The 20,564-nt window shown below is 40.9% G+C and overlaps 1 protein-coding gene across 1 annotated transcript in view; it reads right to left on the bottom strand.

The window, feature by feature from the left end:
• NFYC (nuclear transcription factor Y subunit gamma) overlaps positions 1–20,564 on the bottom strand; it is a 58,616-nt gene that overhangs the window by 4,213 nt on the left and 33,839 nt on the right. Inside the window, exons 3-8 of the mRNA XM_050932449.1 lie at positions 20,024–20,095; positions 17,533–17,646; positions 12,801–12,896; positions 6,702–6,875; positions 3,772–3,930; positions 440–547 (exon numbers count right to left, since the gene is read on the bottom strand). Coding sequence (XP_050788406.1) covers positions 440–547; positions 3,772–3,930; positions 6,702–6,875; positions 12,801–12,896; positions 17,533–17,646; positions 20,024–20,095 — 723 coding nt within the window. The remainder of the gene's footprint in view (positions 1–439; positions 548–3,771; positions 3,931–6,701; positions 6,876–12,800; positions 12,897–17,532; positions 17,647–20,023; positions 20,096–20,564) is intronic.

Genomic DNA, 20,564 nt, shown 5'->3' with positions numbered 1-20,564 from the left:
GTGTCAATGGACTTCAATGCAAGAGCCGTGCTTCTAACATTAAGACTGCTCCAAAGGACACAAAGAGATCACACTTGGGTCTTTCAGTCTCTGCTTTGTACCTTCTCTTTTAGCCTACGCCCACACAGCTGCCTAGCCCTCTCCCTTCAAGAATCCTTCTTATACTGGTGATCTTTCCACAAGGCCTGAACGGTTTGTATCTTGTGGCATTAAATGGGCAGCGGCTGGGCCTCACCATAGGCCTTGTACAAGTGCTGTGAACATTTACACCACTACCCACATTTACATGAATGAGATGGTTACTCCAGACTTCCACTGTGCTGTTTTATTTTATTTTTTATGAATGCAGTAAGGCATAAAAATCAGAAATGCTGGACACTGGAATCTCAACACATGGGAAGAATAGTTAATGACAAGTTTTTGGTATTACAGTACATACCTGCTGTGCGTTGGCTGCAAGCGCCTGGATCTGTCCCTGGACTACCTGGGTGCCTGATACTGGCTGAGCTAAGCGGATATACTGCAGCTGGCCAGCATTCAGCTGAACCTAGAAACAAGGTAGGGAAAGAAAAATAAAACAGTGGACTGGGTAGTATGAAACACAAAGTTGCCTTCTTGTTTAGCCAACAGAAACCAGAGTAACAGATGATACTTGGAGGACTGAACAGATGCAGTGTTGAAATTAATAGTTACATGGATTCTGTCAAATAAAATATGACGAACACTTTACCACTGCAAATTCTTAACTAAAGCTTGAAAGAGCCACCTTAGCATCTATCCTTCTACAAGGGGAAAGCATTTAGAAAGTAGCACACTGAAGGTTTTGATCAAGTGTTAGAGAGCTCTTATATTTCCTTTGCAAATACAAAGGATGATCAGGTTAGTTCTTCTGTCATACAAGTCATTCGTACAAATAAGAAAACTACTTTACCAGTGAGCAAGCTGCAAAGAGTGACATTCCTATTATGTTCTTCCCATCATTTTCCTTTAGATGTTTGGTAACTTTTCACCTTCTTAAAAATGAGGGAACAACAGTACTGGCTAGAACCAGGAATACTGCAAAGGCTTCCAACACAATTCTGCCAGTGCTCTTCAGTCGTGACATGACAAAGGCTGTATTATCATCATGCCAATGTTTTGTGCTTTATATTAAAATACAAAAACTTCAGTTTAATATAACACAAGGTGAGAAGTTTAAATGTTGACAAGTCAGGAAAAAGTTATAGTAACATTAGTTCTGCTCTCTTACACATTCTGCATTTTTAACTATATTAACAAACATTGGAAAAGCAACACAAACCAAGCAAAACATGGAACACAGCTGAATTAATGTTACTACCAGAACGGTAACTTTTTCCATTAACCTACTTTTGAACATTTAATTCAGAATCTTAAGGTTAAATTGTTATATGCAGCTTGCATTTTAATTTACTTTTAAACAAGGAGGGTGGGTGAGTGGGGGAATCAAGAGCCATTACAAGTAAAGAGCATAAAAACTCCTTTGCTTCACCAGTGACGCTGGGAAGCTCTTGGAACAGAAATTACTGGACTTGCAGTTTACACAAACTCTGCTGACTTTACCAGTTGTGTCCAGAAGCCCTGATATTGCTCCTGAAGCAATAGCCTCTGCCGCAGTTATAAACTCCATACGAGCATAAACATTTCAATACACAATCTGTTTCTACATTAAAATTTGCCTGCAGAGAAGGTTCTTTCTATTGAAGGCTTCCCACTTCGATTTTTAAACACAATATTAATTTAATGGGTGAAACAGATTTGAAATACTTATTAAAAACCACTTATTTTTGGTTCTGCAGAGAACAAAAAGGGTCTAGAGCTCATTGACATCTAGCTAACGTGAAAATTTCAAATTGTAAAAGTCAGCTATTTTTGAGACATGAGCAAAACATTAACATTTACCTAAAATGTACATCTCCCACCTTTTCTCAAAGTTTAAGAAAAAAAAAGAAAAGCACAAGACAACATACGAGCTGAGATTAATGATGGAAAATTATAGCCAGAAAAACATTTTCAGAAGTTATAAGCAGGTGCAGACCAATGGGGTTATAAGGAACATTCTGAAATCAAGCTTTTAATTACAGTGGGCACTATCAGTTTTATGGCACCTTATATCAGAAATGTAAGTTTTTGTGCATGTGCAGTGAGAGACAGGAAAAGATTTTCAGTGGAGCCCTGAACATGAGGAGCCATTAAATGGAGATACTGATGATGCCACCAACAAGATAGGAGAGAGCTTCAGGAAGCAGCATAGCGAAAGTGGAAGAGGATAGAATGATAACAGTGCTGATGGCAGCATAGACTAAGGTCCTATTAAAAACCATCTGAAGAGAGTGCATTTGTTGCTGCACTTTGTATTCCAACATTTAATCTGGACATGAGAGCATGGAGCTCGCCGACTCTCTGATGAGCTGATTGCCACCAGAAAGACCATCTTGATGGTCAGGTGGTGCACTGAGCACTTTCTGACAGTGGCTCAGAGAGGGAGGTTCCATAAGTTTTAGGAGGACAATGTTGAAATCCCATGTGGAAGTCAGGTCCGTAACTGGAGAGGAGAGAGAATGGAACCCCCTTTCGGTATGCTCATTGGGTCTAGCCACCATCTGAGCTCTTACAGTTCTTGAGTGGGGGACTGTGACTCTTCTGTTCATGCGATGTCTGGATGGGGAGTATGCAGGCCTCAGCTGTAGCTTAAGGACCAAAAGTGAAGTCTGGCAAGCAGTATCTTGTATGTACACACCCATATGTGGCCACAAGTACACCCCACTATCACTGGGTTTGATTTTAGGTTGTTTTCCAGCAACTGAAAAAATCTGAATCTATCCTCTGGCAGGCAGGTTCTGGGCAATCCGGAGTTGATCACGGCTCTTATGGATTCTATCATTCATGATGATGTAAGGGATGACTTCTTATAGCTGACAAGAAGTCCCAAATGACAGTACAGGGAAAAGGCTGTTAGAGTCTCCTGTGGTGTTCTGTCTCTGATCAACCAACTGTACAAGTACAAATAGATGTGGATTCCATGCTTCCGCAAAATGCACTACCACTACTTGCAAAGCATTACTCTCAGTGCCATGGAGAAGGGCTGAACACTCTATTGGTAAAGGATTATCAGGTATGTGATGGATAGCTATATGGAAGTATACATTGTGATGGGGAAGCCTAAGCATAATTAAAATAAATGCTTTCTGCTTCTATAGAGCCTTTCCTCCAGCAATCTCAAAGTGTTTCATAAAAATGCATTATAAAATAAGGAAATATGATTACACCTATTTCACAGATGGCAAGCGAACACAGAGATACTAAGTGACTTGTTTAAGGTTGCAGAATCAGACACAAATAGGGTGACCAGATGTCCTGATTTTACAGGGACAGTCTCGATTTTTGGATCTTTTTCTAATATAGGCTCCTATTCCCCCTGCCCCGATTTTTCGTACTTGAGGTCTGGTCACCTTAGACACAAAAAGAATTGAAATAATACTTTTTGCTGAAGTATAGGAAATAAAAGACCTAAGGTTTAGGCAATAAGTGTTATATTAACAGTTTCCTAAGCATACCTAATTATTTTTTCTCTCAAGACAAAATTCTTAACTGAGTTATAAGCACTCTGTGTGCCACATACCAAAGGTCTTGTAACACCAGGCAGTGGAATGTATGTACGTACGTATGTATGTTCTTATGAGAAAGGGCTGATGTAACAGAGTTTGATACAAGAACATGAGAGTGTTTCACATTCCCCCGGTGGAGTCTTACCGGAATTTGCTGGATTTCTCCTGTGTTGGTGATTATCTGCTGCATGACTTGCATGGTCTGCCCAGTTCCACTCTGAGCCTGCTGCGTTTGTCCTTGTGGCTGTGCCTGGACGATCTGTACCTGTTGACCCTCACCAACCTGCATTGTCACTGGGGTAGTCTAAATTACAACACAAAAAGGAGCACTGATTGACTTGTCTGAAAGTAAGTGGAATCTCAGATTTACAGCCAGTGACCAGAGGCTCTTTAGAGACCTGCTTTCAGCTTGTTGATACTTCAAACTCTACCTACTTCAGCATTTTGACAACCTGGAAAAGCATATTTTCCTGATTCTAAGTCTACCTCCACCAAGAAATAGATAAAATTAATTTTAGTTTTCAACATCTGTATTGTTCAGTTTTAAACAAGGTAACCTTATTTGCAGAAGTTCACGTGAATTTTTGCCAGCAGAGACCTATCTATTTTACATATTTAACTGGCCCTACTACCATAGCATCTGAGCACCTCACAATCTAATGTATTTTCCTCAACACCCATGAGGAAGGGAAATCAGTCTCCCTATTTTACAGATGGGGAAGTGAAGCAGAGAGAGACGAAGTGACTTGCTCAGGGTCATGCGGGAAGTCCCCAACAGAACAGGAATTTAAAAAGAGGTCTCATGAGATCTAGGTTAATGCCCTAGCCACTGGACAATCCTTCCTCTACGAAAGGGGCCCTTCCAAAGAAGTGAACAAAAAAGAGCCACAACGGCACCTATATACCACTAGAAACACTGCAATATTAAATGTTTGCAAACATAAGAACAAAACTGTCTGGAAAAGTAAGGTTCCTGAGGCAGGCCCCATATTAGCTTTTAAAATGCCCGTACTATGCCGTGTATACTATACTGATGGTACTTTTAAAATAACATTTTTCAGCCTCAATGTGAGAGAAACCAGGATAAGAAAAAAGCCAGTACAAACTGTAAGATTTATGTAGTTAACAGCATCCATATAAGAACAAAAATGCATTACAGCTTCACTTCTGTCATGCAGCTGCCATCGCTCACTTCAGAATAATGGTCCAATTTAGTCCCATGAATCAACAAGTCATACATTTGCTTTTGAAAATACAGGGACGTCACTTCCCTAGTAGGTAGGCCTATGCAATTCAGTATTTTAACACAAAGTACACTGCAATCCATATAGTTCCTTGTTCCTCTGAGCATTTTACAGACAGCAGGGGAGATGTCAAGGTGCTACACAATATGTAATTAAGACATCAGAAGAGGTTACCAACGTCCTCGTGTGTAGCATCAATGCTGTTTTCCCCCAAAGGCTTTCAGACACATCAAAAATTTAATTTCCTCAAACATTTTGGATAAGGGAGAGGAGGATGCTACAAGATTTATTGGGAGCTTTGGTTGAGTGGCAACTGGCTAGACAAGGTAAACACAATCCGCCATCCCAAATTATACAACACCCAAGACTGTTCAGCTAATCAAATAAACTAAGTGGCCTATTTTAAGACCTAAGGGGCATAGCCTCATACAAATAAAGCCCATGTATAAGATCTAATGTCAAGTGCTTACAAGTCTACACAGCAGGTACACCAGGCAATGTACAGTCATTAACCATTAGGAAAAAATCCTGCACTGATAAGAGGATGATTAAATGATCAAGTTAGTCCCTCTCCATCGCCATACACTATGGAAAAAAATGCCGCTATTTCAAATGAGATGGAAACCTTCTGTCAATAGTCCTCTTGGTCTCTTTCAAAACAGTTACATAATGACTGAAATTAACTGAAACTGTTATATAGGTTGTAAAACCAATTTACTTAGCGCAGCAAAAACCTTTCTAGCAAATCACCAGAAAGACATTAAGTTTTTCCCTCCTTCAGAGTGTTCGTGGTAAGGTAAATACAGCAATTGACCACTTAAGTTTTCAAACAAGCACCTCTGTGCTTTCTCCTGTTCTGCCCCCGGTACTTGGAAGGAGCACCCTGTGCAAAGCTACCTCATTATCCTCCTTCAAAACTCTCCTGTTCTGTGAGGCCTAACAAAATTAACTTGGCAAAAGTCACACTGCTGGTGTGCTGAAACCACAGCCTGTCACGCTGACCATATTGTCTCGCTTTTTATTTGCATCCCCATCTATATCTACCTGTCGCCTTGTCTTATACTTAGCTTATAGGCTCTTTGGAGCAGGGACCACCTTTCTGTTCTGTGTTGGTACAGCACCTAGCACAGTGGGGTCCTGGTCTTTGACTAGGGCTTCTAAGTGCTAAGGTAACACTAGTTATTATTGGTAACATCCAGATGTGGCTTTTCATATCCAGGGTACAGCGAGGACTTGGCTCGTTATGTAGAACTGTAAGCCCTCATGCTGTGCCTGTTCATAGAGTCATAGAATATCTGGGTTGAGAGGGACCCCAGGAGGCATCTAGTCCAACCTTCTGCTCAAAGCAGGACCAATTCCCAACTAAATCATCCCAGCCAGAGCTATGTCAAGCCTGATCTTAAAAACCTCTAAGGAAAGAGATTCCACCACCTCCCTAGATAACCCATTCCAGTGTTTCACCACCCTCCTAGTGAAAAAGTTTTTCCTAATATCCAACCTAAACCTCCCACACTGCAACTTGAGACCATTACTCCTTGGTTCTGTCATCTGCCACCACTGAGAACAGTCTAGATCCATCCTCTTTGGAACCCCCTTTCAAGTAGTTGAAAGCAGCTATCAAAACCCTCCTCATTCTTCTCTTCTGCAGGCTAAATAATCTCAGTTCCCTCAGCCTCTCCTCGTATGTCATGTGCTCCAGCCCCCTAATCATTTTTGTTGCCCTCCGCTGGACTCTTTCCAATTTTTCCACATCCTTCTTGTAGTGTGGGGCCCAAAACTGGACACAGTACTCCTGACGAGGCCTCACCAATGTTGAATAGACATCACTGACCTGTCCTTGCTGAGGCTGAGCAATGATGATCTGTCCTGGCTGGATGGTGGTAGTGGATGTGGTGGTCTGTTGTCCTTGCTGTTGCCCCTGTACCTGTACTGCAGCAGGCTGTTGAGCAAGCGTGAAATAGTACTGGACAGGCTCAGCCGGAGTCACAGCCTGGCGCACCTCTTCCTAGAATGCAGGAGAGGAAAAAAAACAAACAGACTATGCATTTTGGCTGAAATCCACTTCCATAAACAATGCTCAGTACAATGGATTCTTTAATGCTAGGTTCTAAACAGTTTAAGCCAAAGGGAAGTAAATTCAAACTGCCCTGTAAGGATAAATCAGATTGAAAATAAATGGGTTTCCACAGACTAATTGAGCTACATAAATCAAAGCATTTCAAATTTCTAAGGTACAACGTGATCATTCATTTCATTATGAAAAGCAAATGAGCAAACAATTATCATAATTAAAACCCATGCAATTACAGTGCGTGGCAGTAAATTCCAGCAAGGCCTGTTATCTTAGCACAGTGCTAATTGGAAGTGCACCATGAAGAGACACACAAAAGCATTGCATGCCACTGAAAGCCTGCTCCTTACCCCTCATGCTGAACACAAACCTCCATCTACCTTTTGCTGTGACATCACTAGGAGTTTTAAAAAGATGATCTGATTTTATAACCAAACCATTCCAGAATTAAGCTATGTCTACACTGCATTTTCATCTGTAAAACTTGTGTCAGTCAGGGGCGTGAAAAAAAACACGGCTCTGACCGACAAAAGTTTTACCGACGAAAAGTGCCAGTGCGGACACTCTCATTGGGGGTGCTGAGAGCTCTCTCTTGCGGCGACTCTGTGAACCTTACAGGGGCACAGCCATAACAGCATAGCTGTGCCCCTGTAAGCTGCACTGTGTAGACATAGCCTTAGAACGGTAGGAGAAGTGATGTTGTTTTGCATGGTCTGCTTCTGCTGGCAATTGAGATATCTCAGCTTTTGTCGAAGAACTGAAGATCCTGCTCTGGCCTTTTTGTTTCAAGCAAAGGAAATGTTGTACCTTTTCCCTATTCTAGTTTATCTAAACATGGCCTTGGGAATATAGAAACAATGCTGATTAATGGAATTTCAGGAACAGAAGTAGGATTATTGGATATTATACTAGCCAGAAATGAGCTAACACTTTCGAACAAACCACACATTTTAGCTCTTCAGAAATAAAGATTGCTCCTACACCTAGAATTAAACGTGGTTCTCCAGATGTTCAGTCCATGGCAGAAGGAGTAAACAACCCTCTCCCAGCCACCTTGAGTCCACAGCTGAGAGTGTAGGATGTTTACACATGCTACAGCATGGCAGATTCCATATTACTAAAGCCGGCTGGACTCCCTGAAATTACATAAGGGCTGCCCATAGATCAGTATCAATTACTTGAGATGCCAATTAAAACAAAACAAAAACACCCAAGTGAAACAAGATCAAAGTGTATGTAAACTGAATGGCTGAGGGCTTAATAATGGCATACAGAGTCTTTCATCTCTAAATTGCCTGTTCAGTTCCTGTTCACACTGATAATGACTGACAGTTGTTACTATTGGATGGATTCTTAGAGACCTATGTAAAATGAGCCCAATTCCTAAGAAACATCACATGGCTACAACTGACACTAAGTGGCACCTTTTTTTTGTCAGTTTCAAGCAGGAGGAAAGGTTGAAGAGACCATGGAAAATAAACTGTCTTCTTCCATCACTGAAGTGGATTTCTTTCAGGTCAAAGCTGAGATACAGATTGGCAAAGAATGACATGGAGGAAGCATGCAATATTACTGACCCTAGTACCTTACTGTGGATAGAGACAGAATTAGAGAGATGGGGGGGGGGGTGAGGGGTGAGGTAGTATCTTATTGGACCAACTTCTGCTGGTGAGAGACATGAGATAAAGACAGAATTGTCAATCCTGCACTAAATAATATACATATATATATATATATATATACACATACACACACACACACACACACACATATATATTTGATTGAACTCTATAAAATGCAAGTGTAATGTATTATCAAGCCCTTTCCTTAAATGCACACACTTTTCCCAACCAAAACTAAAAAAATTACACAGTCTGTTGTAGCTAGGAAAGAAAGAGCTTCTGAATCTTGGTGCGAACAGTAATGTCAGCATCACCCAATGGTAATGCAGACCAAACACCCCACTGATTTAGTTTTACAGTTCCTCTTTCATGAGTGCATTCGCTGGAGTATTTTTTAACATGGCTTCCTCAAGCTCTTTGTATGCAGTGTGAAGATCTTAGCTCTAAAGTTAGAACATATTCCATTTTCTTGTTAAAATCAAATCTGTCCTGATTCAGTCATGAAAAATCCATGCATGGGGGAGGAGAGCTGTAGCAGTTCCTTTTCAGCAAGCTACTTAGATATCCTATTCCAAGGATTGCAACACAAATTCCTAACTGAGCTCTTGAACAAAATTTAAATCAACTCTGCACCTCAATAAAGCATGCATTCTAGGTTAATGTTTTACAGTGCTCCAGGCAGAAACTGGTTTAAATCTGAACTTGTTTGAACCAGGCTGTCTCTTCGGCTATGTCCACACTTAAGGCAGCATTGGAGAGTACAGGCCCTACGCACAGAGTTACATGCTGCAGCGAAAGGCTCTGGCAATGGGAAGCAGCTGGAGCCTTTCCCCACTGCCAGAGCCCATCACTATGTCAGGGAAAGTCTCCAGCAGCAGGATGCTACACGGCTAACAATATACACCCTGGGGGTTCAGGTATGTAGGGCACTCTACTCGCCCAAACCTTGCCTCACCGTCTACACTGCTAGATCTACTAAAGCCAGCTGGGCATGCAGTGTTTGTACTCTACACAGCACCACAAATATAGTCATACTTCTTCTTTTAAATCCATAACTTCAGTTACCACAGCAACACAACAGTGACAGTTTCTCCCCTAAATCTCTGACGTAATGAACAATAACTTGTCAGACAGTTTTAGCTGTGGCAGAGATAGACTGCCAGTTTTAGCCTTAGCCAAAAATAAATAAATGCCCTTCAGCCTACAGGCAGCTACTCTTCAAAGTTGTTGAACTAGATATGTGTTTTTCCACTGAAAATTCCTTCCCTGCTTTGTCAGTGATATCACCACCAAAGCTCTCCCGCCCCTGAACATGTATTGCTAGTCATCCAGCAGTGTTCACAGAGGCAGGGAATATACAGGTGTTAGGCTTTGAGAAATTGCAACCTATTTCAAAACAAATATTGATGTAGTTTCAGTTATTTATGTTGTGCAACCTGGATGGGAAAGCCTTGGTGATACTGATCGCAAAGAAGAATTACCATGGATTATACAGTAACTATGTTATTTGCATCTGGTGAGATAATGTACTATTGAACTGACTTCATATTTTGGACTTAGATTACAAATATGACTTCTACAGAGGCTTCTTTTTCATGGTGAAGTGAAAGGTCAAATGAGCGAACAATGCTGTGTACATATTTTGGGTGTTTTCCCTATGCTATCTGGATAGGGCCATAAAAGCACCATTCTGTAGAATCACAGACTAGGGGAACTGAACATGAACTCTTCGGAATCTTGATTGGCTTTTGTTATCTCAGGCTGCTACTCACTGCTTTTAGTTTCAACATATTTATGCTGAACCAATTTTCCTGATTTTGCCAGGTTTCCTGAGATGCAGGCCCCTCTATCCTCCAAACTGTCATGCACAGATTTTTCTTTGCTAGATGGCTCTTGTTTAGGGTGCACCTTTGGAAGCCTGTTCTTTACATACCACAGTAGCAAACAAATTCACTTCAGAGGAATCATTACTTTGCTATATTGTATAAGAATGAGCAGGCAGCTCTGTGGAAAGGGACTGAAGGAACCTGTGCAACGTTCTCATATGTGACATTCACAATGTGAGCAAATATATACAGAACATGGTCCCATCAAATATGTACAGAAATCATGGGAGGCTGCTGATTTTTTCCTATAACAGATAATCTTCTAGATCGTTCCTGAGTGAATACTTTCTAATAAGTGATGTTCTACTACCACTCTCAAATACTAGTATATATAATGGGATGAGGTTAACAGCAGACCGTTTTCTGCTCACGAGAAAACCATGCTTTTCCAAGAAATGACAGGAAATGTGGTTGGGCCCAGATGACAGGAGGCCATCAAGAAAAGGGTAAATATGCAAGCCCAAAGGTTACAGCTCTATGTTGAAAGTGCTGCTCTTTGTATCCAAAATGAAGGAATTCTCCGTATATTACTCGCACTGGCATGTGAAGGTAGGCCTCCTTGGAGTCAATGGATGACAGAAAATGTCCTAGTGATACATCTGCTGGGATCTACATCAAAAAAAAGCAGGCTGTTTTATAACACTTTTGGAAAGTGTGAGAATAAGTTGGAGCAGAGAATTCTAAGGGTTATCATGGACTTGCCACAAAGTTTTAGGCAATCTCAAACCTTCAAAAGTATCAGAACGGCAGTTCCAAATAAGCAAATCATTTGCTCCAGCACCTACAGAACACTGGATCTAATTATCCAGAAAGAAAGGAGTAACAAAATCCACACAATTTAAAAGGAAGTCAGGCAATGATTCCAGGAGCTACTGAACAAAGTACTGAATGAAGCATCTGTAAATCTGAGAATTCCCTAGAAAGCTTTATGGTATTGGGTGTTAATCTAGCTGTTTAGTCTACCAGTCAGTTTGCAGAGAAGGGAGGTTCAGTAGTCTGACCGCTGGACCTAGATGAACAGCTACATATATCTACAGCGTGGTACAACTGCGAAGGAAAATAAGCCTTTTAGACAAAAGATGATAAACTGGTCTAGCAGAAAATTGGATTTCTTAAGCAGCAAAATTGGGCTTGAGCAGAGAAACCAGTGCTTCTTAAATACAAACCTGTTACGTTTCAAAGCAGGCCTGGCGCTCAGGATGACTGTGGCAGCCTGCCGCTGTAAACATCCGACTGAAAGCTCCCTTCTAGCACCTTACAGCTTCCAGTCAAGGATGTTTACAGTAGCAATGACTGCCCAGAAAAATGCAGAATGTGGTACTTCTACGGGAAACAACGTGTTTCCTTCTCCAACACCCTTGAAGTGTTAGCTCAACAGGTTTCTAGGTGTTTAAGCATTCTTAACGTTAGCAACTTTTGTTATTTATAACCTCCGTTAGCAACCTTGTCAACCAGCAATTACGAGATCAGTCGCATACCAGTTTTCACCTTTGAATCAGTTACCAGTAGGTGCACAAGTTTTAATTTAATCACATAACCAGCTCAAGTGACAACTGGACACTTGAAAATGACAGAATGGAAACATGAAAAGGAAAAAAAAAAAAAAAGCTTCAATCTTTTTACTAATACCCTGCTCTTATATAGGGTTTTCATCAGTAAATCTCAAAAATTCAAACAAACAAACAAACAAGCAAAAACTTACCAGGAAGCATCATTACCCCATTTTACAGTTCGGAAACTGAAGCACAGAGAGAGATAAATGGCTTGTTAAGATCACCCAGCAAACTCACAGCAGAGCAAGTGCTCTAACCACTAGGCTATGCTGCCTCTCCATGGACATTTCTTTCTAATAAATTTCTATACAGGAAGTCATTTGGCCCCTCTAAAGTAAAGCCAATTACCAACTTTTAAGAAGAAATGTTTACAAAGACAACAAATTTCTGGACTTCAGTGGTTGAACGAATGTGGACCTTGAACTCAGATTTTGTTCTCTGGGAGGAGGTATCTGGTGTAACCACACACAGACACAACTGTGCCTACTGAGAGGATAATCAATGTTCCATTTTATACAATCCCCACTGGAGTGTTCTGTACACGTTAGATTTTAGATTTCTAAAATGTACCCAATTATCTCTCTGAGGCACTGGCAACAGCAATGTTCACATTGAGAATACAGAAAAAACTAAATGTCTAAGAGATTGAAATAAATATTGAACACAAACATACAATAAACTGTATTTGCCTTATGTTTGAACCTCACTTTATACTAATATTTAATATCAGAAGTATGTAAATAATGGAAAAATCAAACTTAGACGTAAAGAATAGTAGTAGCTGTTTTCCCAACTCACCTGACGTTTTGGAGGTTTAAGTTCATCTCTTGGAACAATATCGATGAGGAAGTCAAATTGATCAAACTTTGTAATTGCCATGGCAATATCATTCCTCTGTAACAATTCAAAAACAGTGGAAATAATCTGTCCGTTTTAGAATTATCTGTTTGGTTGCTGAGTAAAATCAAAGCTGGGAATGCCCATCATATGGAACTGAATTCTCATCCTTGAAGCCCCAAATGGTCCCACTCACAAAACTAGTACTATTAAGTCAGAAACAGCAGAGGACAGGCAACCAGAATGAGAGAATCATGCAAACTGTGAGCCACTACAAGCACTAAGATGATCAGTAATGGCAAAATTATCCCCTCCCATCTCAGAGAGGAGCTCTCCCATGGACCTAGGTAATCCACCCCCCCGAAAGGCAGGAGCTAGGTCAATTGAAGAATTTTTCCGGGAGTTAGGTCAGCTTCACTACATCACTCCATGACGTGGATTTTTCACAACCCAAGTGACCAGGTTTTCACTGGGTTAAGTTTTATGAGGAAGAATCATTGATAAACATTTTTGAACATTTTAAAATCAAGAGTAAATCAAGACTGGATGTTTATCTAAAAGATCCACTAAAATAATTCCTAGAGTGTAAGTTCCATGGTTTATGACAGCGGTTCTCAAACTTTAGCAACCTGAGGATTCCCATTTTGATTTAAATTTTTTCACAGACCCCCAAACCCACAGATGTTTATTTCCATTTGAAGAAAAAAAATTCCATCCACCACTCCACCTCTTCCCCAAGGTCCCACCCCACCTATTCATGTCTCTCCTCTTCCCCGCCTCTTTCCGACCCATCACCCAAGCACATCCTGTCTCCGCTCCGTCCCCTCCCTCCCAGCGCTTCCTGCATGCGCAGAGTTGATCAGCAGGGCCGGCAGCCCTGGACATGACTCGCAGACCCCTGGAGTACCCTCGCGGACCCCAGTTTGAGGAACGCTGGTCTATGTTATATAGAAGGTCAGTTGAGATGATCACAATGATTCCCTTCTGGCCTTACAATCCATGATACCATAAATAATTGTATCTTGGAACAGTTGGTTCTAAAGCACATAAAGGGGAAAGGAGTCCAGTAGAGCTGGCTTATATTAAAGGATCCTTATTGAAGTTGCAGGAACAAATCATCCTGATGTGTAGAAAGAATAGTAAATATGGCAGGCGATCAGCGTGGATTAACAGTGAAATCCTTGTTGATCTTAAACACAAAAAAGCAGCTTACAAGAAGTGGAAGACTGGACAAATGACCAGGGAGGGGTATAAAAATATTGGTATGCAAGAGTGAAATCAGGGAGGCCAAATCACACTTGGAGTTACTCTTAACATCCCTTGTTAGCAGCAACAAGAAGGGTTTCTACAGGTATGTTAGCAACAAGGTGGTGGTCAGGGAAAGTGTGGGCCCCTTACTGAATGGGGGAGGCAACCTAGTGACAGAAGATGTGGAAAAAGCGAATGTATTCAATGCTTTGTTTGCCTTGGCCTTCACGAACCAAGTCAGGTCCCAGACCACTGCACTGGGCAGCACAGTATGGGGAGGAGGTGACCATCCCTGTGTGGAGAAAGAAGTGGTTCAGGACTATTTAGAAAAACTGGACGAGCACAAGTCCATGGGGCTGGATGCCCTGCATCCGAGGGGGCTAAAGGAGTTGGTGGATGTGACTGCACAGCCATTGGCCATTATCTTTGAAAACTCATGGCAATCGGGGGAGGTCTCGCATGACTGGAAAAAGGCTAATGTAGTGCTCATCTTTAAAAAAGGGAAGGAGGAAGATCTGGGGAACAACAGGCCAGTCAGTCTCACCTCAGTCCCTGGAAAAATCATGGAGCAGGTCCTCAAGGAATCAATTCTGAAGCACTCAGAGGAGAGGAAAGTGATGAGGAACAGTCAGCATGGATTCACCAAGGGCAAGTCATGCCTGAGTAACCTAACTGCCTTTTTGGATGACATAACTGGCTCTGTGGATGAGGGGAAAGCAGTGGACGTGTTATTCCTTGACTTTAGCAAAGCTTTTGATATCGTCTCCCACAGTATTCTTGCTGGCAAGTTAAAGTAGTATGGGCTGGATGAATGGACTATAAGGTGGATAGAAAGCTGGCTAGATCATCAGGCTCAATGGGTAGTGATCAATGGCTCCATGTTTAGTTGGCAGCCGGTATCAAGCAGAGTGCCCCAAGGGTCAGCCCTGGGGCCGGTTTTGTTCAATATCTTCTTTAACGATCTGGAGGATGGCGTGGACTGCACCATCAGCAAGTTTGCAGATGACTAAACTGGGAGGAGTGGTAGATACGCTGGAGGGTAGGGATAGGATACAGAGGGACCTAGACAAATTAGAGGATTGGCCCAAAAGAATCTGATGAGGTTCAACAAGGACAAGTGCAGAGTCCTGCACTTAGGACAGAATAATTCCATGCACTGCTACAGACTAGGGATCGAGTGGCTAGGCAGCAGTTCTGCAGAAAAGGACCTAGGGGTTACAGCGGACGAGAAGCTGGATATGAGTCAGCAGTGTGCCCTTGTTGCCAAGAAGGCTAAAGGCATTTTGGGATGTATAAGTAAGGGCATTGCCAGCTGATCGAGGGACATGATCATTCCCCTCTATTTGGCATTGGTGAGGCCTCATCTGGAGTACTATGTCCAGTTTTGGGCCCCACACTACAAGGAGGATGTGGAAAAATTGGAAAGAATCCAGTGGAGGGCAACAAAAATGATTAGGGGACTGGAGGACATGATTTATGAGAAGAAGCTGAGGGAACTGGGATTATTTAGTCTGCAGAAGAGAAGAATGAGGGGGGATGTGATAGCTGCTTTCAACTACACTCTACCTCAATATAACACTGTCCTTGGGAGCCAAAATTGTTACCACGTTATAGGTGAAACCGTGTTATATCGAACTTGCTTTGAGCCACCGGAGTGTGCAGCCCCTCCCCACCCCGGAGCACTGCTTTACTGCGTTATATCCGAATTTGTTATATCGCGTCATATTATAGCGGGGTAGAGGGGTACCTGAAAGGGGTTCCAAAGAGGATGGATCTAGACTGTTCTCAGTGGTAGCAGATGACAGAACAAGAAGTAATGGTCTCAAGTTGCAGTGGGGGAGGTTCAGGTTGGATATTAGGAAAAACTTTTTCACTGGGAGGGTGGTGAAGCACTGGAATGGGTTACCTAGGGAAGTGGTGGAATCTCCTTCTTTAGAGGTTTTTAAGGTCACGCTTGACAAAGCCCTGGCTGGGATGATTTAGTTGGGGATTGGTCCTGCTTTGAGCAGGGGCTGGACTAGATGACCTCCTGAGGTCCCTTCCAACCCTGATATTCTATGATTCTATGATAAGAGAAGAGGCTGCTCTTGATTTAGTCACAGTTACATAGGAACTGGCTCAGGAAATAAGGGCATGGAGCCACTAATTCACAGTGAACTTAACATAATATGTTCAATATCCTCTCAAAGGGATAATTACAAGAGATAGTGCTATGACACTGAACTTCAACAAGAGGACTTTTCTTTAGAATAGTCAGAAACAACCTGAAGGAAAACTGACAATATTACAGTGCATCACCAGAGAGACTGTTTAAGAACATTTTAGGGTCGCAAAGTGAGCATAACCAAGGAGTTGGAGGGGAGGAGGGGAAAGGAGTTAACGAGGAGTTCTTAGGAGCATATTTGAGAAAAATGGTATCCCAAGTGATGTTAAGAGATCAAAGTTAACATGTAAGATGGCAATTAAGAGGACTAAGAGGAAGCGTGAAGAGCAAAGAGTTAAAAGATACAGGTAGACTGCAAAAGTACATTAGAAGAAGGAAAGTCCACAGGAGAGTCAGTGAGTCTACCAAGATGAGAGGGTGGCACTGGAGACCAGGGATACTAAAATCCCTCCCCAAACTATTTATGAATTTGGAGGGTGATGCAGATATACATACCATGGAGTTACTCTCTTCAGGTATAGTGTCAGATTGAGGTATTTAAAAAAAACAAAAACAACAAACAAAAAGGAATTAAAAGACTGAAATTATGTAAGTCACCATTACTGGACAGCATTTGTTCAAGTTCTGAAGATACTCAAGGACAAAGCAGCTGAATTCCTAACAAACAAGGTGATTTGTCATTAAAAACTGCTTCTATAATAGATGACCATATGATGATCAAAGCTGTAAGACGTCTTTAAAAATCCTGGGTCTGGTTCCAGGAATCATAGAAAAAGGAAGAGTCTCTTATTTGGTATTAGGAGAAATTCATTGAAGCTAGACTTATAAAGCATATACATGAGCACAACAGGATTGAGATATCTGCCCTTTCTGATATTACCTAGGATAAAAATTAGAAGGGCTATCAATCCTCACGCTTCAGCTTATCTGAGGCATTCGAAGGCAGGTATCACCTTGGCATCTAAGTGCCAACAGCAGCCATGAAGAAAGTAAGGGGAAAAAAGGCATTTTCAGTTCTGTTCCACAGGTATAGTATATCTTAAAGGGGCACTGTTACAGCTGCAGGGTATTGCACCTGTATCCCCTCCTCTGTGGTATACTCCAGGAGTTCCTAGTCAGGTATCTAGTCTCCAGCCATCACCTGTCTCTGGTCAGGGACCTCATCTCACTCCCTTCTGACACAGAGTTTTAAGGCTGCATAAGGTTCATATTTAGAAAATAAGGGGGTCAGAAAACATGGACATGGCAGTTCAAGGTTTCATGGAAACAGCTCTCCATTACCTGCAGAGTCCTCCGCTTATTATCTTCAGTGTGTATCCATGCCCGTAGCGTCAATTCTGTTATGAATATTTGAGCAGCCTTGGCAAACAGCACAGGAGCTTCAGCACTAATCATCTGTAATGAAAAATGTATATTTCATTCACTCATCAATCAATGTACTACACTTGATTCTATCATAAAAGCTTGGTATCGTATTAACAGATAAAATAGTCCAGGGATGAATAAAATGCTAGTTTGGGAGATTAGGAGATTTCCACATTAAATCTGAAGGCCATCTCACTGCAAGATGTGGAAGTACAAAGGGCTACCAGTTTTCAATCAAGCACTGTAACAGGAATACTGGTCAGTTACAGTTTTCCTGAGAAGTTTATTTATTGAAATATGAAGGTTATCAGATTTTAATTTTGCATAGCTCACTGGCTTACCCTATGCTAACACAAGAAGTGAAACTCCACTAACAACTCACATGACAGACAGGCCTTCCATTCACAGGTTAACAGTTTCTTCTCTCTCTTTGATAGAGGATAATCTATCCCAGCAGCTCTCACTACTTTTCAAGCTAACTTATCGTAGATGATATAAATATGTATTGTGGAAGTTTAGGTTACAATTAACATTTTAGGGCCAAGTTTTCAGCACCTGTTTCAACTTTATGCTCACAAACCCCCTAACTTGCAGGAGCATATGGCATCAATATGTGTGAAACTGGGTAGTCAGTAATCTACTATGCTTGCACATGAATCATTTTTATATGTACAAATTTTGTTTGTGCAACGAGGGCACAAATTTAGAGGCCAGATTGAGGCCTCAATTAAAAATCTGATCCTTACAGTCAGAGGCTATCAATACGCATTTACAAAGTGACTTACATACTAGGGTAATGAATGCAGGCAGAGTAAAAACAGATTGTAAAGATTTAAAATAAAGAAATAAATAAATGAATAAATCACAAGTCTCACCAAATTTCATTTTCTTAACAGAATCTGGCTCTAATTCTCTTTCTATTAGAACTGTTTCACTTTAGCTACCTTTGTATTAGGCTTACTTCCCTGGATAATCTCCTTCCTGCTAAAAAATGACCACCCGAAAACAATATTATTTACTTTCCATCTCCCTTTTCCCATCGTTACAGGGAATTTGGCATTAATCTAGTTAAGGCACTGAACTGAGACTCAGGAGGCTTGGATTCAATCTAGTTCAAAGTTTTAAAAAAAGTCTACATTAACAAACGGAGCCAAAGAATACAACTTTTTCACTGAGCTTATTTAAATGTTAAAGTCTCCCAACCTACGGGTGGTATTCACAAGGAAAAGGATGGAAGTCATTGGCTCCATGAACTCTCTTGGAAATTGGCATCCCATAAAATCTTCTAATTTAAGGAAAAAAGATCATTGGATAAGTAACAAAAAAATCCCTGATATTTACAGTAGGGTTTTCTTTGTTTTTCCTGTTATATGAGTAGATGTGCCAGATTTCCCCTTAGATCTATGCATGCCCTTATCCCCACATGGATGACGACTATAGAACTTGCCTCCATCACATACCAAATAAATACTGATTTCTTAGTTTGCTTGTTTCAAGGGTTCAGATCTAAAATCTATGAAATATCAAAGGCCACACTTCTGTGATAAAATGTAAAATATGATGTTTTGTACTAATATTTGAAATACCTTTGTAAGGTGGTTGGTTTTTTAAATGTTACTATGTTTATATTAAATGCTTTTGTAGTTTTGTGAATGAAAAAGCCACAGACATAAGGAGGAGATACGAAAACAGAGACAGAAGCTAGTCATTACTAGAACAAGGAAAAGACTGAAAATCGTCTACAAATGCTTTATTTAAGACGTAAGGAAATTTGTTTTTCATACAAAATGTACAAATTATGTGCCCTGCTATACAAGCTAGTTAAGTAATGAAAACAGTTGTCCAACAATGTATCTGAAAAATACTGTGAAATCTATCAAGCTGCTAACAGCTGCAGCCCCCACAATGGTGCAGTCAACTAATCTCCGTAAGGCATCCTGGGCACCTTTTCTCTATAGGTCAATACATAATCTCCAGACTTTAATGTATTGGGAGGAAGGATAATACTGTGGGTAAGGAACTGATTTGGGACTCAAGAGTCCGATTCAACTCCTGGCTTTCCTACAGCCTTCCTGTCTGACCTTTAGTATGTCAACTCTCTGTGCCTCAGTTCCCTATACGTAAAATGGAGATATTATTTCCATTCTTCATTTGACACACACATATTTATCACTTTAGAGCACTCCTCAAAAAGAAACAATCACTCCAGTTTCTAGGGGGCTGTGAAACTGTGAAATTGTTCTGATAGCTGATGAGGTATTTTAATTCTTCTACAGATTTCAAGAACAATAAGGTTGTTTTTCTTACATACTCTGCAACCCAGAGAAATGACATCTATAGTGCTCATCAACAGGGTTCATAACCATATGTTTTGTTTCACAATGTAAAAGACCAAATATGAATTCACCTTCACATCTTCATCCAGTTTCATAATCTTCTTAATACGAGCCAGTGGGAGTTCCTGCACTCTGAAGTCTTTCTGCAGAGATCAAAAAAAGGAGACCTCATAAATTGTTTAACACCACATAATTCAAAACAAAAGTAAGAGATAAGTGATGTTCAGAAGAATTCAAAATTGGCCCTTTCTGCTTTAAACAGTGTATCTGTCTCCTGTAAGAGGCAACGATTTTCATTCTCCAAAGTAATGTAACTACAAACACTTTGATGTTTACCCTCTTATCCACTTTTCCTAGCCATTCAAATTGTTACACACTATATTGCAGGGGTCGGCAACCTTTCAGAAGTGGTGTGCCGAGTCTTCATTTATTCAGTCTAATTTAAGGTTTTGCATGCCAGTAATACATTTTAACGTTTTTAGAAGATCTCTTTCTATAAGTCTATAACGTATAACTGATCTATTGTTGTATGTAAAGTAAATAAGGTTTTTAAAATGTTTAAGAAGCTTCATTTAAAATTAAATTAAAATGCAGAGCCCCCGGACCAGTGGC

The sequence above is a fragment of the Gopherus flavomarginatus genome, chromosome 22, assembly GCF_025201925.1.
Source record: "Gopherus flavomarginatus isolate rGopFla2 chromosome 22, rGopFla2.mat.asm, whole genome shotgun sequence".
Lineage (NCBI taxonomy): Eukaryota > Metazoa > Chordata > Testudines > Testudinidae > Gopherus > Gopherus flavomarginatus.
This window is presented reverse-complemented; position numbering and strand designations above follow the sequence as displayed.